The 23806-nt window shown below is 37.3% G+C and overlaps 6 protein-coding genes and 1 long non-coding RNA gene across 7 annotated transcripts; 1 reads left to right on the top strand and 6 right to left on the bottom strand.

The window, feature by feature from the left end:
- Window positions 1–517: 517 nt before the first annotated feature.
- LOC114827368 (auxin-induced protein 15A-like) lies at window positions 518–1105 on the bottom strand. Its single transcript, XM_029109131.1, has 2 exons — window positions 1079–1105; window positions 518–874 (listed from the first exon to the last, which is right to left on the bottom strand). Exons 1-2 carry the CDS (start codon window positions 1103–1105, stop codon window positions 518–520), a joined length of 384 nt encoding a protein of 127 aa, XP_028964964.1.
- A 6062-nt stretch (window positions 1106–7167) lies between these two features.
- Window positions 7168–7816, top strand: LOC139188387 (auxin-responsive protein SAUR21-like). The gene has a single exon (XM_070805695.1). The coding sequence runs from the start codon at window positions 7270–7272 to the stop codon at window positions 7675–7677; it is 408 nt and encodes a 135-aa protein (XP_070661796.1). The 5' UTR covers window positions 7168–7269; the 3' UTR covers window positions 7678–7816.
- A 1866-nt stretch (window positions 7817–9682) lies between these two features.
- Window positions 9683–10843, bottom strand: LOC139188535 (uncharacterized mitochondrial protein AtMg00810-like). Its single transcript, XM_070806124.1, has one exon. The coding sequence runs from the start codon at window positions 10841–10843 to the stop codon at window positions 9683–9685; it is 1161 nt and encodes a 386-aa protein (XP_070662225.1).
- A 14-nt stretch (window positions 10844–10857) lies between these two features.
- On the bottom strand, window positions 10858–11166 carry LOC139188534 (uncharacterized mitochondrial protein AtMg00820-like). Its single transcript, XM_070806122.1, has one exon. It carries the CDS (start codon window positions 11164–11166, stop codon window positions 10858–10860), a length of 309 nt encoding a protein of 102 aa, XP_070662223.1.
- Window positions 11167–13443: 2277 nt separating this feature from the next.
- Window positions 13444–13947, bottom strand: LOC139188533 (uncharacterized). Its single transcript, XM_070806121.1, has 2 exons — window positions 13869–13947; window positions 13444–13814 (listed from the first exon to the last, which is right to left on the bottom strand). The coding sequence occupies exons 1-2, from the start codon at window positions 13945–13947 to the stop codon at window positions 13444–13446; spliced, it is 450 nt and encodes a 149-aa protein (XP_070662222.1).
- A 1586-nt stretch (window positions 13948–15533) lies between these two features.
- LOC139188386 (uncharacterized) lies at window positions 15534–18722 on the bottom strand. The gene is made up of 2 exons (XR_011571780.1): window positions 18263–18722; window positions 15534–18182 (listed from the first exon to the last, which is right to left on the bottom strand). It is a non-coding gene; the product is annotated as an uncharacterized lncRNA (long non-coding RNA).
- Window positions 18723–21136: 2414 nt separating this feature from the next.
- Window positions 21137–21986, bottom strand: LOC103422162 (indole-3-acetic acid-induced protein ARG7). Its single transcript, XM_008360197.4, has one exon. It carries the CDS (start codon window positions 21859–21861, stop codon window positions 21562–21564), a length of 300 nt encoding a protein of 99 aa, XP_008358419.1. The 5' UTR covers window positions 21862–21986; the 3' UTR covers window positions 21137–21561.
- Between the last annotated feature and the right edge of the window lie 1820 nt (window positions 21987–23806).

Below are 23806 nucleotides of genomic sequence, written 5' to 3'. Positions count from 1 at the left end.
GTGGAAAGTGTCTTGGATTTGTAGTGGAGGGCTACAAAGCAAAAACTCAGGGAACTTTGCTCCAATGCTATGTAAAATTGGTAATGTATGAGAATTTTGTGTGTATGATACAATAAAAGACTGTACAAAGAAAGTTACATAACTTGCTCTAGATTAATGATTCAATGAGAAAATTAAAATGAACTCCTAAATATTAGATACAAATCTTAACAAGCACCGATAACAAGTTCAATGCCAAGAAGTAAAATGAAAAGTATAAGACAAGAATGGATGAAGAATTACAAATGAAGAATTTACACCATACGGGCTTCAAAGAAAGCATTTGACTCTTTTTGTAGTTCATGACATGGTCATTCTGACTACTTAATTTTGTGTATCTTACTGCTGAGCAGCTTGACGACTAAAGAAGGCGTTTGGATATATTAAATCATATCTTAGCCTATTCTTCAGCTTGATATATCGCGAGTTCCAAAATGATGATGCTTTGGGCATGAATTTGGAACACATATTCACTTCCTTAGGGTTTACTCACACAAACGGGAAGTGAGATGAAGGTATCTTCACTGCAGGGTAGTGTGATACCACCCATTGGATGATCGTATCCAAATTCTTCTTCAGCTCGACTTAACAGATCTTGGAAAAAGGACTGGTTCAAATATGAAACCGGAATCACGAACCGCTTGTTCTGGCTCTCCCCTTTCCCAACATAGACTGCAAAATAACCTTTAGGAACATCTGACGAGCTTGATGGTGGTTGGTTTTTCTTAGCATGTGCAATACCAGGCAACCGGAAATGTTGAAGATATATGACTACTGCCACATCATTTGACACATCATCACAGTTAGTTAGGAATGCCACATCAGCTATTGTAGTCTGTTAGTTTGTTAAAAGTTAGTTACATTGATAGCTTAGCTGATAAGCTACACTTGGCTGTTATATAAGCTTGTATCGAATCGTAGTATGATTATCTCTTTTCTATCTCTAAGAAATAACAAAGTCTGCATTCTCTTGATTCTCTCTCTACATTTCTTCTTATACAGTTCTTATACTTTTTCTGCAAAACATTCATCTGTGTACCTTGATGAATGTTATCAGGAAGCCCATGGTATTAAAATTTCTCTGTTAAGATTTCAAATGATCTGATAAATTTAAGCTCTAAGAAATATTTTGGTGTAGAAAACTTGTGTTGCTTTGCTCCGGAATCTGATTTTCATGCATATATATAGATGAAGTGGTACGGTGAAGATCATCAGTTGCATGAAATGATTTGTGGTAAAGGACCCAAGTGACGAGACAACATTAGCGAAATATCACATCGACTTTTCTTCCAACTAATCAAGAACAACTCGCGAGTCAATGTCAACACTGAACAAAACATTAAGTGCCACGTTGTCTTTAGAAATTGCAAAGAATGACGAGGAAAAATATTAATTGCTACGAAAAAATTTGTCGACAAATAATTAGCATTGGCTCCACGTTGTCACAAGCCTGTCTGTGATCTAATTAGCTAGGGAATTATCTTAAAGGTGGGATATATTGTAAACAGTTTTAGTTACATCTATACAGCTGCCGAGAGTGGCAATTGAATCCGTATTGTCAAGTGACCCAGCTGCTCAAGCTTTTAATGTTAGTGTGTAAATTGTGATCTGATGTGGTAGTTGTATTTCTAGCTTATATTGCTAGGATGTTTAGCTAAATTGGTTGTATGCTTTCTTATCTAAGTCTCTTAGTTCTTAAGTAAGTGAGTGTACATGTGTCTTCATCTCATAGGGTGTAAGATGGATGGCTAGGATTACTTGGATGTAATTTTGAATACTGCCAAAAGATTGGAAGTGTAACTGTTATGTGTAGAGAGATGTTTCTCTCTCAAAAAAAAAAAAAAGCAATCAAACAGTGTGTGTGTGAAGAATTGCAGAGTCATATTCTCTGCTCTCATTCATTCCCTCTCTCTCACTCTAGTCATTGCAGCATATCCTCCATTGTTGTACTACATTTTCTTCTAATTTTAACATGGCCTCAGAGCCTTGTTGGGTCTGAATCTCTGGGCGTCAATTCTGTGAGAGATAGTGAGCAAGTGTTTGCAACACATCGTTGCAAAGGAAATAGTAGAGAGAGGTGTGATCTGAGTCTAACATGGCTGGATCTGGTGGAGGGGAGCTTCGAGCTCCGGTGTTCAACGGAGAAAACTTCGATTTCTGGCAGATTCGAATGAAAACAATCTTCCAATCTCACGAGTTATGGAATATTGTTGAAAAAGGTTTTACCACTTCAGCGAAAGGGGAAGGAGACCTCACTGAGGTGGAAACGAAGTTGCGGAGTGAAAATCTGGTCAAGGATGCAAGGGCTCTTGGAATCATTCAGGGAGCCGTATCGGATCAAATTTTTCCACGCATTGCAACTTTGGAAACTGCGAAAGAAGCTTGGGATATTCTGAAGCAAGAGTATGTAGGGGACAAACAGGTACGATCTGTGAAATTACAAGGTCTGCGTCGTGATTTTGAATATACCCGTATGAGTGAAAGTGAATCTCTAGCTGCATATTTAGTTAGGTTGTTTGATCTGATAAATCAGATGCGAAGCTATGGAGAAGATCTTAGTAATCAGAGAATTGTGCAAAAGCTATTGATCAGTTTACCCAAAACATATGATAGCATTGCTTCTGTTATAGAAAATACTAAAGATATTGATGTAATTGATGCACAAGATGTGGTTGCCATATTGAAAGGGTTTGAACTGAGATTAATCAGACATGAAGAGAGTAGCACAGAACGTGCATTTGCTAGCTTAGATATCTCATCTAAGAATAGTAAATTTGGTAATCAACATACCAATACTGGTGGATCAAAATATCCGAAGAACTTCAAGTTCAAAGGGAAGCAGTGGACTAATAGGTTTACTCCAAGTGTAAGAAATGAAGCTAACAACACTGGAGGGGCATGCAAATACTGTGATAAACTTCACTATGGTGAATGTTGGCTAAAAGGGAAGATTAAATGTCACAAGTGTGGAAAACCTGGTCATATTGCTAGGATCTGCAATCAAAACAAAAATGCTCAGCAAGGAAATTTTGCAAACAAAGTGGGAGAGCAAAGAAACTTTACAAACAAGGTGGGAGAACCTGGAAATCTCTTCATGGTCAAGCAATCAACTGAAGTGAAAGCTGTGAGTGATGCCTGGTATATTGACAGTACGTGCAGTAATCACATGACTTCCAAAGAGGAGTTACTTGTGGAAATTGATAGAAGTATTAAGGCAAAAGTGCAAGTTGGCACAGGGGTTCTTGTTGATGTGAAAGGCAAAGGAACCTTGGTCATTGATACGGATAAAGGAAAAAGGTACATAAGAGAAGTTATGTTGGTACCTGGAATTGCAGAAAACCTTCTCAGTGTTGGGCAGATGACTGAACATGGGTATTTTCTGTTATTTGGTGATTATAAGGTGGATATTTTTTATGATAGAACTCTGACAAATTTAGTTGTTAGTGTGAAACAAAAAGGAAACAGATGCTTTCCACTTGTGTTCAAGTCAAACGATCATTTGGTACTGAAAACCAATGTGCATCAGAGTAGTACAATGTGGCATAAACGGTTTGGCCACCTGAATTTTAGAAGTTTGCAACAATTGCAGGAGCATGATATGGTTCTTGGGTTACCTGAAATGCATGACAGTGAAGGTGTATGTCAGGGATGTGCATTTGGTAAGAATCATAGAGTGTCCTTTCCAAGGGAGTCAATCTGGAGAGCAAGAATGCCATTGGAACTTATACACTCAGATGTGTGTGGTCCTATGCAAACACCAACCATGAGTGGAAATCGATACTTTGTTACATTCATTGATGACTATTCGAGGATGTGCTGGATATATCTCTTGAGACACAAGTCAGATGTCTTTCATGTATTCAATAAATTCAAAGCTATGGTGGAACTTCAAAGTGGTTTTTCAGTGAAGAAATTGAGAAAAGATAGAGGAGGAGAATTTACCTCAAATGAATTTGAACAGTTTTGTGAAGCTTTGGGTTTGGAGAGGCAGCTTACTGTTGCATACTCTCCACAACAGAATGGAGTTGCAGAGAGGAAAAATAGAACTATAGTGGAGATGGCAAAGTGTATGCTTCATGAGAAAGGTCTTCCTTATAGTCTTTGGGGTGAAGCTGTAGTTACATCTGTCTACTTGCTAAATAGATGTCCTACAAAAGCATTGGAAAATGTGACACCTTTTGAGAAATTCAATGGAAGAAAACCTGGAATTCAACACTTGAGAGTGTTTGGCTCATTAGGTTATTCTCTTATTCCTGGAAACCTGAGACAGAAGCTGGATGAAACAAGTGTCATTGGTATTTTTATTGGATATGGCACTTGTGAAAAGGGGTACAGATTGCTTAATCCTGAAAATCAGAAAGTAATCATTTCAAGAGATGTTATTTTTGATGAGAATGGTACATGGGATTGGGATAGACAGAAGATCAAAGAAGTGTACATTCCAATTGCTGCAAGTGAATCTTCAGAGATGAAAGAAGCTGATGAGGATTCGGATTCCATGGAACAAGCTGTTGCTGAAGGTTCTCAGACTCAACTTACAGATTCTCCACTCATTGAATCTGGAAGTGCTAGTGACTCAACTTCTGCATCTCAGATTGATCATACTCCTTTGAGATATAGAAGTTTGAGTGAAATCTATGAAAGATGTCATGTGTGTATTGTTGAACCAGAATCCTATTATGAAGCTGCACAGGATGAAGCTTGGAAGAAAGCTATGAAAGATGAAATCAGCATGATTGAGAAAAATAAGACTTGGGAATTAGTGAAAAGACCATCTGATAAACCTGTGATTGGTGTGAAATGGGTGTACAAAACTAAATTGAATTTGGATGGATCAGTTCAAAAGAACAAGGCTAGGCTTGTTGCAAAAGGCTATGCACAAAAGCCCGGAATTGATTATAATGAAACCTTTGCACCTGTGGCAAGGTTGGATACAATCAGAACATTAATTGCCCTGGCAGCAAAGAACAAATGGAAGTTGTTTCAATTGGATGTAAAATCGGCATTCTTGAATGGGGTACTAGAAGAAGAAGTGTATGTTGATCAGCCGGATGGATTTATTGTACAAGGGGAAGAAGATAAGGTCTACAGGTTACATAAAGCACTGTATGGTCTGAAGCAGGCACCAAGGGCCTGGTATGGTGAAATAGACTCATACCTTACACTCTGTGGGTTTAAGAAAAGCACTAGTGAAGCAACTCTGTATACCAAGTGGAGGAAAAGTTCAGAAATGATTATTGTGTCTATCTATGTTGATGACATAATATACACTGGAAGTTGTCAGGAATTGATGGATGATTTCAAATCTGATATGATGCTCAAATATGAAATGACAGATCTTGGACTCTTACATCACTTTCTTGGTATGGGAGTAATGCAAACTGAGGAGTATATTTTCATTCATCAGAGAAAATATGCTTCTTCTCTACTGAAGAAATTTGGACTTCAAGACTGTAAGTCAGTGAGTATTCCATTGGTTCCAAGTGATAAATTGAGAAAAGAAGATGAAAGTGGGACTGCGGATGAAGCTCAATATAGACAAATTGTAGGCAGTTTGCTGTATCTCACAGCAACTAGACCTGATATAATGTATGCTGCATGTCTGCTATCACGGTTTATGCACTGTCCAACCAACAAGCACCTTGGTACAGCAAAGAGAGTACTAAGATATGTTCAAGGGACTCTTGATTTTGGCTTGGAATACAAGAAAGGCAAAGGAGCAATCTTAATTGGATTTTGTGACAGTGACTGGAGCGGTTCAGAAGATGATATGAAAAGTACATCGGGGTATGCATTCACCTTTGGCAGTGGAGTTTTCTCTTGGTCTTCAGTCAAGCAACAATGTGTTGCATTATCAACAGCTGAAGCAGAGTACATTAGTGCATCTGAAGCAACTGCACAGGCTACATGGCTGAGATTTGTTTTGGAGGACTTTGGTGAAATGCAAACAGTTGCAACACCAATGAATTGTGATAATACTTCAGCCATAGCTATCACTAAAAACCCTATTTTTCATCAGAAGACCAAGCACATCAACAAGAGATACCATTTCATAAAGGAAGCATTGCAGCAAGGAGTAATTGAGCTGTTGCATTGTCCTACAAAAGAGCAAATTGCTGATATCTTTACAAAGGCATTGGCAAGAGAACAATTCAGTTATCTGAGGGAACTTCTTGGAGTTAAATCAGTTCACAATTTAAAGGGGGCTGTTAGTGTGTAAATTGTGATCTGATGTGGTAGTTGTATTTCTAGCTTATATTGCTAGGATGTTTAGCTAAATTGGTTGTATGCTTTCTTATCTAAGTCTCTTAGTTCTTAAGTAAGTGAGTGTACATGTGTCTTCATCTCAGAGGGTGTAAGATGGATGGCTAGGATTACTTGGATGTAATTTTGAATACTGCCAAAAGATTGGAAGTGTAACTGTTATGTGTAGAGAGATGTTTCTCTCTCAAAAAAAAAAAAAGCAATCAAACAGTGTGTGTGTGAAGAATTGCAGAGTCATATTCTCTGCTCTCATTCATTCCCTCTCTCTCACTCTAGTCATTGCAGCATATCCTCCATTGTTGTACTACATTTTCTTCTAATTTTAACATTTAAATGTTCACATGGCTATGACTTCCAATTTCTCAAGGACATTGATTACGGAAAAAATATGATTGGTGAAGGACCGTGGTGGAGCCAGTTGATAGTCATTTTCTCGTGGAAAATCACATGGACATGTCTTTCCATCTAATCAAGAAAAATATACGAGTAGAAATGAAGAATCATAATACCCTACAGCTACATCTTTTCATAACTGCACAAACTGAAAACGTATTGAAACTAAATAAAACATAGTGTCCTACTCATGTTCTGAAGATACGCCGACAAGATCACTGGTAATCCTAACAATTAACAGGATGTTATAAGAAAGTTTGAGTGAGTGGTCTGCAAGAAATTGAATGGGATTGAAAAAAAATCTAAAGACAGAAGCATTTGCAAGTTCACATGGCTCTGTCTTCAAATTCATCATCTTGTCAAAATACATTAATTGGTGGTGATTGAGAATATATTTCTGTTGAAGTACTGCATTATGTCCAGCAGTATTTCACCTAAAATATTGAAGTTGAGGTGGAAAACAGCACCATGTCATCAGTGTCCCTTCTATGCCCTAATATGGTCTTAATTGTCACCACATATTTCTTTCAACAGAGGACAAATCCTACATAAAACTTTAACTATATTTATTTCATGAGACTTTCATTGCCATTATTCATTCAAGCCTCTGAATATTCTCAACTCTTCTCTTCTTCTTTCTCCAATAAACTTGCACCGGACATTTCTCCAGAAAGACATAAAATCATGGGTTTCCGTCGTCCAAGTGTAACTCATGCAAAGAAAATTCTTCGGCGGTCTTTTTCAAATTCAAGTCGAGGTGGTTCACATAATTTAGCAGATGTCCCAAAAGGTTATTTAGCGGTTTATGTTGGGGAGAGCGAGAGACAGCGGTTTGTCATTCCTGTATCATACCTCAACCAACTTTCATTCCAAGACTTGCTAAGTGAGGCTGAACAAGAATTTGGATTTGATCATCCAATGGGTGGTCTAACAATTCCCTGCAGACAAGATACCTTCATTGATATTATTTCTCAGTTATGAATTCATTGTGATTACGAGTTGAGTCACATTTTTGTAAAGCAAGAATTTTTCTTCATACTGTACAAATACTTTTCCCTTTTGTGAGTGCGAAATGTACTCTCTGAAGGATGATGTGAATAAAGATTATAAATGTGGATAAGGATGTTAGGCTCTGATGTACATAAAAGTTGCAGTAATAATTCAGTAAATGATCACAGCATTTTTACAAGGGAAATACTATTTTGCCGTGAAAATAACAGCTCAGTTTTACAATTTTTGGAATTGTGATGTACCATGTTTTTGTTGAAAATCTCAAATCGGGATTTACAACTTATAATTACATGGTTTCATTCCTAATTACATCGAAGCATTTAGGAGCTCACTGCTTTAGCTAGACAACTTAGCTAGCCTTACTAGATGGATGTTACTACTTAACAGAGATTGTATGGATACAAAGTACTGAATCAATAGCGGGTGCATACAAGGTCATAGGCTAACAAATCTCTCCTTAATTATACATTCGATTTATCACGGTTGAGGTGTCACGTCCCGATCCTGAGATACACCCAAAAATTAATAGGTGATAGAAAGATGTAGGATACATAAGAGTTCACTAGAACCCAAACATAAGATATATAAGATAACCAGCAGAATAAAAAATAGGGAGACTTTGGATGAGGTCCCTATCTATCAATATTTTTTTATTGAAATCTTGTTGGTTTTCAATTTTTGATCTACGTCCTTGAAATAAATGTGATAATTTATTTCTATTTATGTTACTATATTTTTTTAAATTAAAAATTGAAATTTATAGTTGTTTATGTTAATGAGATTTTAAATCAAAACCCATAATTTATGGGATGAAAAATATTAAAATATAAATTATACTATTGTGTGTGTGTGTGTGTGTAAAAACATGAGTACATTCATAAAAATTAACAAAAAAATTAGTGAACCAAAACATGGGTACGTTCTTCAAAACCACAAAAAAAATTAGATATTAGACTTAATAACATTATTAAATTTCTTCGATGAAACTTAACATGATTACATTCTCAAATCAAAGAAAAAGAATGTACCCATATAAGTTTGAAAAAAAAATTTACTAGCTAAAAATGTACCCATATAAGTTTAAACCTGAATACATTTTTTTTGCTAGCAAAAAATGGTACATTTTACATATAACAAATTGATATATTTAAGAATGGGTACATTTTAAGATTAAAAATTTGAAAAAATTACATGAATGGGTACATATAAGATTAAAAAATTGAAAACATTTTTTAAAAAGCTAATGGGTACAAACTTATTCTAATTTTTTATTTATTTTGGAAATGTTTTGGATTAAAAATTAGTTAGGAGTTTAATAAAGGTAGGAGTATTAAAATCCTAAATCAATTATTAATTTTTATTTTAAACAATTATATAATTGACATGTAAATTCATTAATACATTAATGGTAGGGATTTGGATCAAAATCTGAAAACTAATAAGATTTCAGTCAATGAACATTAGTAACTAGGGACCGGATACTAATTATTCCTAAAAAATAATAATACATTATAGTTCTCATTTAGGAATTCCAACGCCGAAATTTGGAATTTCTTAGCATGAACAGTGCCCGGCAACTGGAAACCCATAATTAAAAGTTTCTTAATGACAAAATTAAGCAACAATGGAAATTTCAGTTGACTTCAAAAAATGAGAGAAAGCTTTGTGATTTTCTTCTGAGCCTGGCCATAAAATATATAGATTATTGAATTTTTGATGTATATTTCATGTATAAAACAGTTACAAGATCAAACATATATAGAAGAAGAAATGGGAAAGAAGAATAGAGGACAATAGGTAGAGAATAATGGCAGCTAAGCAAGCATGATGATGACCTCCACTCTCACTAACTAACTTTACAATGATGAGGGAATAACAGCTAACACTAGCACTAAGACTAGCCGAAAGCTCCCTAAGTTGAGCTGTTAAAGCTTGCATTATTCTTCCAACAACATTATTCTTCCAACACTCCCCCTCAAGCTAGATCTAGGGGATCCCTTGAGCCAAGCTTGGACATAATGCATAGAAACGGAACCGTAGGAAGAGATTTGGTAAAAATGTCAGCCAACTGATCATGACTGTGAGTATAGTAGGTGGTTATGATTTTGGATTGAACTTGTGCTCGAACATAATGACAATCCACTTCAATATGCTTTGTTCTCTCATGGAAGACCGGATTGGAAGCAATGTGCATGGCAGCTTGATTGTCACAGAACATAGACATAGGTTCATTGCTGGGAAAGCCTAGATCCAACAGAAGGCTTTTCAGCCAAATAAGTTCACACGCAGTGGAGGCCATAGCTCGATACTCGGCCTCTGCATTGGATCGAGCTACCACAGTTTGCTTCTTACTGCGCCATGTTACCAAATTGCCACCTACAAAGGTGCAAAAACCTGTTGTTGACTTACGATCAAGAGAATTCCCAGCCCAATCAGCATCTGTATATCCCATGATGGCAGTGCTATCATTTTTTGTCATAAGGAGTCCTCGACAAATAGACCCTTTTAGATAACGAAGAATTCTCTTCACAATTTGCATATGAGCTAATGTAGGAGCATGCATAAATTGACTCACAATACTCACGACATAAGAGATATCAAGACGCGTGATTGTGAGATAAATAAGCTTTCCTACAAGTCTTTGATACTTAGTAATATCAAAGAAAGCTTCACTGTGAGTACTAAGTTGTAGCTTGCTATCCAAAGGAGTACGTGCATGTTTACTATCTATTAAGTCAGAGTCTTTCAAAAGATCAAGAATGTATTTCCTTTGATTGAGAAAGAAGCCTTCATGTGAATTTGCAAGCTCAATACCAAGGAAATATTTGAGACGTCCCAAATCTTTGATTGCCAATTTGTTTTGCAGAGTAAGCTTAAGAAAGTGAATTTCTTCAGCATTGTCACCTGTCACTATAAGATCATCAACGTAGATTAAAACGATTACTTTTCCAACTAAGCCATCACGAACAAATAGTGAGGAATCAGCACTACTTCTTTGAAAGCCAAACTTTTCAAGAATGGAGCTCAGTTTTGCATACCATGCACGTGGAGACTGTTTCAATCCATAAGTAGATTTGTGCAGTTTACAAACCATGTCAGGGTCATCTGATTGAGGATGTTCGGGTGGTAGTTTCATGTACACTTCCTCCTCTAATTCCCCATGCAAAAAGCATTCTTCACATCCGTTTGATAAAGAGGCCAAGACTTATTAACGATAACTGATAATATAACCCTTACAGTGTTCATTTTGGCTACGGGAGCAAATGTTTCCTTGTAATTCAAGCCATAAGTCTGGGTAAATCCACGAGCCACCAAACGAGCTTTGTGCCTTTCAATCGTCCCATCTGAGTTGAACTTAGTCTTGTACACCCAACGGCTGCCAACCGATTTCTTCCCTTCGAGAAGTTTAACTACACTCCAGGTTCGGTTGTCATGAAGAGCTTGCAGTTCATCCCTCATCGCTTTTTGCCAGATTTCAAGTTCATTTGCTTCTTGAAATGTTTGTGGTTTATGAGTATTGTCCAAGGTACTAAGAAAAGAAGTATGAGAGGGGGAAAACTACTTATAGGAAACAAAGTTTGTAGGAGGATACCTAGAAGTGTAGGTGACATAATCATGTAGTCAAATTGGAGGCTGTTGAACCCTAGAAGGGTTTCGACGAATTGGAACTTAAGGTTCAATATCTGTGGTTTGAGATGAAGGTATCTCATGCAATAGAGTTGGTGGGTTACATGAAATGGGACTTTCTTGATAGAGGGGAACACTAGATAATGGAAACATGTCACTCAAAAACTCCCCCTGATCTGTATCACTTAGTTTCTTGGAGAAGTAGGGCATGTTTTCATCAAATCTCACATCCCTTGAAACCATTATTTTCTTTGTGATTGGATTGTAACACTTGTAGCCCTTTTGGGTAGATGAGTAGCCAAAGAAAACACATTTGGTTGCTCGAGGATCCAGTTTATCACGGTGGAGAGATTGGTTGTGAACAAAGCAAGTGGACCCAAAAACTCTCAAGTGTGAGAGATCATTCGGTCTGTCCTTCAACACTTCATATGGAGACTTGAAACTGAGTACTTTACTAGGCAATCTATTGATTAGGTAGGCAGTTGTAAGTACTCCTTGTGACCAAAATTTCTTTGGCACATTCATATGAAACATGATTGATCTTGTCTTCTCAAGAAGGTCTTTATTCTTTCTCTCAGCAATCCTATTTTGTTGGGGTGTGCCAACACATGTAGTTTGGTGCAGTATTCCATGAATACTAAGATATTGAGACATGTTATGGGACATGTATTCAGTGCCATTGTCGGATCTTAATATATGAATTTTTTATGCAAATTGAATACCAACCAGTTTGTGAAAATCTTGAAAAACATTTGAAAGTTCACTCTTAAATTTCAAAAGATACAACCAAGTCATCCTTGTAAAATCATCAACAAAGGTTACAAAGTATTTATATCCATCAAATGACTCTAGTATTGGACCCCAAATGTCTGAATGAATGATTTCGAAAGGATGGCTAGCTCTAGAAGTGGAAGAATCAAAAGGCAACCTAGAAAATTTAGACAAGTGACAAACATCACACTTTAACTTGTCCTTACATATTTTTGGAAACAAAAAAGACATTACTTTATCAGAAGGATGTGCCAAACGTTGATGCCAAAGTTGTTGATCTTGAAAAACACTTGAACTGACTTGAAAAAACTTGGGATTATTAGTGTCTTTAGCCAAGTAGTAAAGCCCATTCAACAAGAAACCTTCACCAATCGTTCTCTTGGTGATGATATCCTGAAAAATGACATTGTGAGGGGAGAAAATGACTAGACAGTTTAGAGAATTGGTGATAGCTCCTACTGATAGAAGTTGAAAAGGAAAAGAAGGTATGTAAAGGGCTGCTGACTCTATGTGTTTTGACAATAAGTTGATTTTTCCTTTTCCTACAAATGTGGCACCCTTCCCATTAGCTACGGACACTTGAGAAAAATTTGTCATTTTTGTAAAATCATGTAAGTTATTAATTTTATTTGTCATGTGATCCGTGGCTCCTGAGTCAATGATCCAATAATCATGTTCATTACTAGCATTTAGGGCAGTAGAGAAGGCACTGAAAATACCTGGGATATCTTTCTGTGAAACATGATCATGTTTAGCCAGAAAACCAGCAAATTTTCCAAGTAAAGCTGTGTGATTCTTCTCTTCAGCTACGGGAGCTTCATCTCTATTGTTAAGCACTTGTTTGCTGTGGAGATATGCTGCAAAATCATTGATTAATGCAGCAGGATTGGTAGTGAAATTTACCATTCCTTCTGTCGACAAGGTAGCTGCATGGTTAGCCTTGTAGCTATTATTGTTTAGATATTTTTGTGTACCCTTTATCTCTGGACCTTTTGTCTCCTTCGAGAACTTAGGCTTCAATTTTGGATGAAGAATCCAACATCTGTCTTTTATATGGCCAAGAGAATCACAGTAGCTGCACTTTAAATCTGGTCTTTTTCCCTTGTAAACTTTGCTTTCAGGACGTTTGTTGCTAGAGACATAAGCCCTAGTCTCAGAAACGTTGTCTTTAGTCTCTTGATTCATGACTTTCTTCCTTACTTCTTCCCTTTGGATTATGGCACACACACCAGTGAAGGAATGGAGTTCAGCATTCATTAAGATGTGACTTCTGAGGTCTTCGAACTCTGGACCTAAGCTTGCCAAGAGTTGAAAAATTGTCTTCTTCTGCTCTCTTGATCAACACAGTGGCATTAGTGGTATGAGGACGATAAACATCGAGCTCATTCCACATGTTGCAAGACTGCCAAGATGTTGAACAAATGCTTTGCTTCCTTGTTGTAGACTTGCTAGATTCTTCTTAAGCTGGAAAACACGGGCAGCATTATTTTGATTTCCATACATCTCTTTTACTTGCTTCCAGAGATGCATGGATGACTCAGAATAACTGAAAATTTCAGCAATCCTTCGCTCCATTGAATTGAGCAACCAAGACATGACCAACTGATCTTTGCACAGCCACGACTCGTATGTAGAAGAAGTGACTACTGAAGCTTCAATAGCACCATTTACATAGCCAAGCTTTGATCTTCTTCCAAGTGCAAGAGATACTGCACGACTTCAGGGAAGGTAGTTGAATTCATTCAACAAAACAGAACTAAGACGTTGATTAGGATTGACCTCAACGTCAGAAAATGCTGGAGCATCCATCGAGCTTTCAGTTTCAGAGAGTTCTTCAGCCATCTTGGCTTAGAGCAAAAGAAACTTAGCGGAAACGATTACTAGAGTCAGGAATTTAGAGTTCCTGCTTTGATACCATATTGAATTTTTTATGTATATTTCATGTATAAAACAGTTACAAGATCAAACATATATAGAAGAAGAAATGGGAAAGAAGAATAGAGGACAAAAGGTAGAGAATAATGGCAGCTAAGCAAGCATGATGATGACCTCCACTCTCACTAACTAGCTTTACAATGATGAGGGAATAATAGCTAACACTAGCACTAAGACTAGCCGAAAGCTCCCTAAGCTGAGCTGTTAAAGCTTGCATTATTCTTCCAACAACATTATTCTTCCAACATAGATAAATGGGTATATGCCATAAACCATCTATTATCTGAAACGACTGAGTGGTGATTGAGGCACCAAGATGGTTCCATGAGAGAGATTAGCTCATAGAAAACCACATGAACTTGTCTCCAACTAATTACCACCAATGCCATCAGATCAGATTAAAATTTGCATAAATGAATCCTTTTGGAAGAATAGATACATGACTACAAAATCAGAGACATGTGAAAACAGGCATTTTCTTCCAGGTTGCTAGTTCAACATACTACATATGCGGACCCAACACAAATTTATTTGTGGTTGAACTACTATATCATAGCAACAAGTTTCCATGCTCAAACTGGTAAAACGATGGATATATTCTCAGTTTTAGTTACATCTATACAGCTGCTGAGAGTGGACATGGTGCTTCTTTAATAAGACGGACATTGACTCAGGAGCTTCCAAATAGCTTCGGCCCCCAGTTCTTTTGGCTTAATCACCAATCATGTGATCTAATCCATGAGAGATTTAACACAAGTCAGTACTCAATTAGCTAGCCAAAGACCTGTAGCTCCCATAAAGGGAATTTTTTTAGTACGTACAGATTTCACTGTCAACACACTAAATCAAGTAAGAGCATTCGTATGTATAGGTACCAATTATTCGAGTAATCAGATCAATTTTGGGAAGGTAAGAGTCGTAGTTGTTGACACTGGCAAAAATTAAGTATCTAGGCTGATCTCTTGCAGTAAAGAACCTACTTGAGACTATATTTTTGCTTTGCTAATATCTGTATGGTTGAAACTTTTTGACCAGGCTAGTAAGTAATATAATCATATAAAGAGTTGTAAATCTTGAGAACCTAGCATGGTTAATACGTTTGGTGCATGTCTTAAGGGATTTGCCTGAATAGGTTTTTAATGTCGACCAAAAGAAAACTTCTATGAAATAAAATAATGTATAAGAATGTTTGCATTGATATTTTTTTGAGAATTTAAGCATAGACTAGTGCTATTTAATTTGGGGCATTTTCAATGCACATATTGGTATTTTCATGGTAATTTCAGCAGGGATTAGTGCTATTCAGGGTGCATCCAATGCTTGTTATATTTAAAATTTTATCCGTACAATAGTCCATTCTTAACATGTTTTTAAATCCGCCATGTTTACTTGCATTACTTCGTCTGTCAATATTCCAGGAATTAGTCCCTTGTGTGTAAATTTATCGTCTGTTCATAACTTGATAGAAAGAAGATGGCAACTAAAATGAACAGTAAATCATGAAACTGTGAAAACGTTGTATTGTAATGAAATATTCTAATCTCAGTTTTCCTTGCAGGACAACTATGTACATTCAGTTGACAATAACTATTCTTGAAAAATTGTCAGTGAGTTTAGGTCCGCTAGGCTGGCCATTTTCCTCTCAGCTCAGAAGCAGTTTGACGTTGATGTTGTCTTCCATCACAATGATTCATTGGACGATGGATCAATTGAACCTCCTTCAAGTGAGCCAGAAAGCGATTAAAATTGCCAAGTGCTCCTACAGCCGTTGGTGTCAAAATCGTTTCGATGTATATGTAGCCTCTCTACATATACCGCAAAGCTGAGGTGAGACGATGGAAGTTGTCTTCACTGCAGGGGATTGTGATACCACCCATTGGATGATCGTATCCAAATTCATCTTCAGCTAGGCTTAACAAATCTTGGAATGAAGGTTGGTTCAAGTAGGACACAGGAATAATAAACCGCTTCTTCTGGCTCTCCCCAACGTAGATAGCAAGATAGCCTTTTGGAACATCCAATGACTTTGAAGAAACTTGATTTTTCTTGGCATGTATAATACCAGGAAATCGGAAACCCATGGTTTTAAAATTTCTGTAAAAAGGAACAATAAAGAGTTCAAATGAATTTCAGGACAGAATGTGCTTTGATAAGATATGCTTGGGAATAGAAGACTTGTGTTGGTTTGCTCCTGAACTGTGTGCATATATAGCTAAAGCGGTATGCTGCAAGCCGTCAGTTACCTAAAATGATTGGTGATGAAGCACTGGGATGGACCCAAGTGAGAGAGAGTTTGCTCATCAAAAATCACATGGACTTGTCTACAAGTTATCAACAACACTTCACGAGTCGATGACCAAACGAAAGCAACCCAGTGTCCAGCCTCTCTTAAATGAAGGTCTATAAAAAAATCAAAGACATGCTTGAGACAAGATTTTTTTTCCCATGGTGCTATTTCAACAGTTTTAGCTTATATAAAATGTGAGGACTCAATCTCTTTGGTTCGGATATAGGTTAGGAATTTGATACGTTCGTGTACAAGTTGGAGGCAATTGAATGCGGACGGGCCAGAGACCCAGCTGCTCAAGCAATTATGTTCACATGGTTATGTCTTCCAATTTTTCAAGGACATCGGTCATGGAAAAAATATACGATTGGTGAAGGACCGTAGCAGAGCCATGTGTTTTATTCATTTTCTCATGGAAAATCACATGGACTTGTCTTTCCAACTAATCAAGAAAAATGTTGCAAAAATGAAGATAGGCCGACATGATCATTGGTAGGGATGGGCAAATAATCATTGGTTATGGGTAACTGCAGTTACTCGTCCATTTAAATTAAACGGTTACGGTTATGGGTAACCGTTTAGATAAATGAATGGTTATGGGTATAACCGTTTACCCGCGAAATTTAAATAAGCGGTTATGGGTATTAACTTCAGTTATAAACGGGTAACCGTTTACCCATTTATTTATATAGGTAAAACTAACACAAACCATATTCTCGATCCAATAATACTTAGCATCCAATAAATTAGCAAGGAATTCATCGGTTCTTCTCTCAATAACACTGCTACATGAATGATGATTCTCATCATCAAGGAATTGGCCAAATTAATTTAAATTCCTTGTGGGTAACCATGAAATTGACATAAATGTTTTGACAGAAATGTCTTCTAAACAATTTTTGTAACCCAATAATACTTAGAAAATATTATTTTTACCTTCATTGGTAACAGTTATAAATATCGTCTGTAAACTATTATTTCAATTATTCGAATGATATAAGGACTTCAAAAATTAAAATATGGAAATGTATGATGAATGTACCTATAACGGTGTTTAAGTGTCAAAAAAAAAGAAAATTATGACAATTTTTTTTTTAATTTTCAAGTTGTTAAAAAACATGTAGATGGGTGAAAAAATGGGTAACGGTAAAAAAAAGAAAAGATAAACGGGTTAAAAAGTTGGTAAACAGGTATTAAACGGTTACGGTTAAATGGGTATATAGTTATGGGTATGGTTAACCGTTTATAAACTGTTATGGGTATGGGCATAATCGTTTAGGCAATTACCCAACAGGTAAACGGTTATGCGAGTACGAGCATAAACAGTTATGGGTAAATAATCGCGGTTACCCGCCCGCCATAACCATTGCCCATCCCTATTCCCTACCACATATGTATAACAAACAAGAAGGACCACCAAATGTGATTCCATCCCAAAGAATCATGTGGGTTAGGTAAGAGCAAGGTCTGAAATGCCAATATTATAGGCGATATTTCGCCGATAATATCGATTTTTTGAGTTACCAATATTTTAATACTTATCCACTGAGGTTTCGTCAAAATATCACAATATTATCGATAATATCGACAATATCGCGATATTACCGATAATATCGCGATATTTTAGAGATGTACGAATCGGAGAAGAACGCCGGAGCTTCTACAGCTCCGGGCGACTGTAAAAGAGCACCCTAGACTTCGATCTAGGTATCAAAATGAAATACAAGATGAGAGAAATGTTTTTATAACTTCCGTTTGTCATGAAACGGTCGGAGGTGTTCGGAAAGTTCGTCGACACCCACGGCCTCGCCGGAGATGGATGTGCCTATTCCCGAGCTGATTTCGTCCCAAAAACCTTGCAAAAACACGAGATAGAACTTAAATTTCACATCTAAGCTTCAATCTAGAACAGAAAGAGGTAAACCCGAAGCTTACCTAAATGGAAAAATTCAAGAAACTCGCCGGAGGGTTCCTACGTTCGTCGAGTTGCAGAGACGAGAAGGAGAGGGAGAAAGACGAGGTTGCTGATGACGATGGGTGTCTTCCTCAAGCAGGTGCGATGATGTGCGTGTGTGTATGTGGGTCTTGGTGCAGAGAGAAAGGAGAGAGATGAGAGTTTCGAGAGAGAGACGGCGCCAACGAGGCGGAAGACGCGGATGAGGAGGAAGGCGAAGGAGGAGCAGAAGGCCATGTGGGAGAAGGATCAAGAGACTGAGGTCTCTGTGCGTGTGTGTGGGAGAAGGGAGAAGAGAGAAGGATCGAGAAATCTCTGTGTGTGTGTGTGGGAGAAGGGAGAAGAGAGAAGGGAGGAGAAAATGATCAAGAGTCTCTGTGTGCATGTGTGATGTTTGTGTGCGTGTGTGGTGGCGTGTGTCTGTGTGCGTGTGTGGTTTGCACCCTGACAACTTTTACAATTACAACTTGTACAATTTCAGACCATGGACAAAAATAATGGTGGTTTCATTCAAAAGCATCTAAATAATTCAAAACCCTGACAACTTTTACAATTACAACTTGTACAATTTCATACCGTGGACAAAAATAATGGTGGTTTCACCTACCACCGGAGGTGGAGCTGGAGGTAGTAGTGGATATGGAAACTATGTTGGACCACCTCCCGGATTTATGAGCCCCTTCACTGGTGAGGCAAACTTCACGCATGCAACACAGGATGAGGACCATGGCAGTAGGCGGGCAAGACCAGGAATTAGTGCCATAGGGAAAGACTATACTCGTAGAGAAAGAGGCAAGGGGATTTTGTTAAGTCAAGAAGATGACTCGTTATTTATAACTTCGGACTCTGTTGGAGTGGGAAGTAGTAACTATGATTATACTCATAACCAACCATTTCCCTACCCTTCATATCCCATTCCTGTTGGGATGGAATCGAGCGACTCATGGAAAGAATCCGAGACTCAATCTTCAAATGATTTTGCTTATGGACAACGTCAACCAATCTTGGATCCATATGGGTGGTATGTTAACAATTACATGCAAAACTATTTTGGGGATTTATCATTTGATAACTACTCTTCACAATACACTTACTCTACACATAGAGATGATGAAGATAGTGAAAAATTTGAACCTCATAGGAACTCTATGTGGTACTAAGTCACTCATGTATCTTACCATGCAATGTATAAAGTGTAAAATATTGTACTAATTCATTATATATAAATGATTATGGTGTGTTTAAACTTCTTTCATTAATTACTACATATTTTCTACACTCACAATGTTTGCCAGCTCGCTATATAATCAACTTAAATCAGTTAAATCCATCATGCAATGCATTTCCTTCCAATTTTTTGTGATAAACTAATAGATAATTGACTAAATAAACACCCTGCAAAGTTTCAATAAAAATTTCCAAGTTTTTCTTACAATTTCCGTGGTTTTTATTCAATTTTTATCGATATCGATAATATCCCGATATTTTCATCGATATTTCCGTGTTTTTGGACTACCGATATTTCCGATATGATTGATATTTTATACCTTGGGTAAGAGGCATATATGATTTAGACAGGAACTTGTCTATGTGACCACCAATTCAAACTGCCGATTAATTGGACTAGTACTCCAAAAATTCTTAATTAGGTCTACTAATAAATTGCATTTACTCACTCAATGAAGACACCAATGGCACTCCATACTTCATGGCTCTACCCAAACCAAAATCCACCCCTAGCATGTGGGTTTGTTGTTTCATCTAGTATCCTGTCGATCTCAACAAGCTGTGGAGGTGTTTTCTTTTATTTTGGCAATCTAGAAGATTCCATGAGACAGTAACCAACAAATTGTACTGATTTAATGTTCGAGCACCATTTGAAGCTAAATATCAGTGGACCTGAAATAGGAAATATTTAATTGCCTACCGGACTCTTGAAAGAACAATTTGCAGGAAAAAGTTGATTAATCAGGTGAGGCAATGTTCCTGGGCTGGCTGAGAGTTTTACGTACGTAAAGTGATTCATATTGGACATGCAGTAGGTACATACTGCCGCTAACTTGTCATATTACGTCTGAAATTGTAAGATTGATGCCATCAAAAGAATGCTAATCTGGTTCTGTTAAGTAATCGTAGACAAATGCGTCTGAAAATCCTGTATTGAAAGGAAGTCTCAAGGGGATTTTCCTATCCACACATCTCTAAAATTTCAAATAAGTTTTGTGGTTTGCAGGTAGTCATAAAATTGGTAGGGCACAAGGTCCACCAACAAGTATATAGACTCAACTGCTACCAAATTTTTTAGACTGCGACGGAAGACACAGCCATGTGATCCTTCAATGCTTATGTCTCTTGTCAATCCAAACACAATTTGCTGCCATATACAACTTTTCCAGATAAATGTTTCCAAGTCTATTAAGACCTGTATGTTAAGTATTACCTACTATAAGGGCCGATCCATTTAGTTGTGAATTTTGAAAGACTTTATTTGGAAAATTTCAAAAAAAATTCTACGACAATCCCAGTGTTTTTTATCTGAAAGTTGCACTGACACGGTGAAAACATTTTACCCAGTCATAGGATTAAATTATCGGATAAAAGGCAAATAGTGTAGAAATTCCCCATATTATTTGTGTCTAGCACATATATCTGGTAACTTTATTTGAGTGGAAGCCCAACACTAATACTTGAGGCACCACAGATTTATATGAAGTACAAAGTATAACTAATTGAAAGTCATTTCTTGAGAAAATCTGTTGTCATTGATAATTTAATTATATAACAGATAACATTGTATAATTATTTTTTAAGGCACCAAAGCTAGAAGTATAATTAAAATATCAAGACAAAAAAACTGGATCAAGATATAAATTTATTTCATATTCCAATATATTTTGCTCAAGAGCAGCGGAGCAGTTTACATTTAATTGACTTAGAGCAGCCAACATAAAACCAATTGGGTTAATTTAAATTCCCATGTCAGATACTCTGAACGGCGCCTGTGGAAAAGTTTTGAGTCATCGTTTTTGGAAAGTTGGGTTTTGTTGATTATATCTTGAATGAGTATCTTCGTTTGTCGGCTTCATTAATTTTCTGACTTTCTTCTCAGATCACAGCTGGCTGCTTCAGTATTACTGATGGCTTCACCTCAACACTGGATGTGAGTTGATTCAATGGATGATTGACCATAGCCTCTCCTTCATCGTAGCTCAGTGAGTTCCAAAGTGAGGATCCTTTTGGACATGAAAGTGGATCGCATATTCACTTCTTTAGTGTTCACTCACACACTTAGACGGGAAGTGAGATGAAGGAAAGTGTATTCGCTGCAAGGTATTGTGATACCACCCATGGGATGATCATATCCAAATTCCTCTTCAGCTTGACTCAACAAATCTTGGAACAAAGGATCATTCAAGTATGATATTGGAATCACAAACCGCTTCTTCTGTCTCTCCCCAGCATACACAGCAAAATAGCCTTTTGGGATATCTAAGGTCTTTGAAGCTGTCTGTTTTGAATTAGATAGAGACCGGATGAGACTTCTCTTGGCGCTAACAATTCCAGGCAACCGGAAACCCATGGATTTTTGTTCTCAAGGGGATAAAAGAACTAGAAAAGGAATTGGAAGGACTTGGAAAAAAGAGAATGCTTTGATTCTTAGGATGGTGGAGACTTGAGTTGCTAATGCCATTGTGAACTTGATCACGTGTATATATAGATGAAAGGGTATGCGAAAAACTCATATGGTACATGAAATTATTGGTCAAGAGGCGCTGCAAAAACAAACGATGAGGGAAACTAGCTTATACCAAATCACATGGTCTTGTCTTGCTGCTCACCTAACTCCCAACGTAACTCCTACTCCGACAGATTTTTCTGACAGATTGTTGTGTGGAAGCAGCATTCCCTACCTCCTCCGGATAACAGGCAACACAAGGACCACTAGGTGTGAATTTTGTTCCAGTGGAGTTATTTACGCCTGTTAGATAAGAGGCATTTTGCTTTAGACATGCCTGGTAATCACTAATCACGAATTACTTTTCTGGATTAGGCCTCCTAACAACTGGATAACCCTTTGTTGCATCCACGTGTTCTCGAATAATCAATTGCTTGCACACTGGATGTTAAACCAGTGGACCAACAGTAGTGCATCGTATGCCCTATCAAACAAGAATTTGTGGATAAATTGCGTTTCTTTCAAATTTTAATAAATGCTAATTGACAAACAAGAATGTGTGGTGCTATGAAAATCTGGCATATGGGGCCTAATGTATAAGAAGGGATGTGGCTTCCTCGATTCATCAACGAGTAAACGAAATTAGATCTCATCTTGTTTTGACTCTATGTGATCTAACCAGAAAACCGTATTATTGGAACACTAGAGAGAAGGAACACTGATGATTCAATTTTAGACGATCAAGCACTTTCAACTCATTCTCAGAAACTAAAGGAAAAATCTGCTATCTTACTAAGTAGATTGAACTCTCTTGGTTTAGCAACTCCATTAACATTTCACCTAAAATATTGAAGTTGAGGTGGAAAATAGCACCATTTGATCAGTGTCCCTTCTATGCCCCATCAAGGTGGTCTTAATCGTCACCACATATTTCTTTCAACAGGGGACATCCTACATAAAACTTTAACTACATATATTTCATGAGACTTTCATTGCCATCCATTCAAGTCTCTGTATCTTCTCAACTCTTTTCTTCTTCTTGCTCCTATAAACTTGCACCATACATTTTTCTAGAGAGACATAAAACCATGGGTTTCCGTTGTCCAAGTGTAACTCATGCAAAGAAAGTTCTTCGGCGGTCTTTTTCAAATCCAAGTCGGGGTGGCTCATATAGTTTAGCAGATGTCCCAAAAGGTTATTTAGCAGTTTTTGTTGGAGAGAACGAGAGACAGCGGTTTGTCATTCCTGTATCACACCTTAACCAACCTTCATTCCAAGACTTGCTAAGTGAGGCTGAGCAAGAATTTGGATTTGATCATCCAATGGGTGGTCTAACAATTCCCCGCAGACAAGATACCTTCATTGATATTATTTCTCAGTTTTGAATACATTGTAAATACATGAGTTGCTTACATTTTTGTAAAGAAAATTTTTTCTACATACTGTACAAATATTTTTCCCTTCTGTGAGTGCAAAATGTACTCACTGAAGGAGAATGTAATTGAAGATTATAATTGTAGATAAGGTTGTTAGGCCCTATTTTATAATCAATGAAATATAGAAAGTTCCCATGGTATTCGAGCTTTGGTCCTTTTTCTTTCCATGGCTTCCGCAACCGCATCTTCCTCCTCAATCACCATTCCCAATATCTCTACCTTGGCTTCTGTCAAACTATCTGAAACAAATTATCTTCCTTGGGAGAGTCAGGTCAAGCAATTTTTAACTGGCCAACATTTCTGGCATTTTGTTCATGGTTCATATTCGTCTCGTCCGGTCATCACCACCACTGCTCCAGTTGCCTCCTCTGCTGTCTCTGCTGATTCTGATACTTCTATAGTTGTTCCACCAG

The sequence above is a fragment of the Malus domestica genome, chromosome 10 (genome assembly GCF_042453785.1).
Source record: "Malus domestica chromosome 10, GDT2T_hap1".
Lineage (NCBI taxonomy): Eukaryota > Viridiplantae > Streptophyta > Magnoliopsida > Rosales > Rosaceae > Malus > Malus domestica.
The sequence above is the reverse complement of the archived record's forward strand: the minus strand, read 5'-3'. Positions and strand labels throughout refer to the sequence as shown.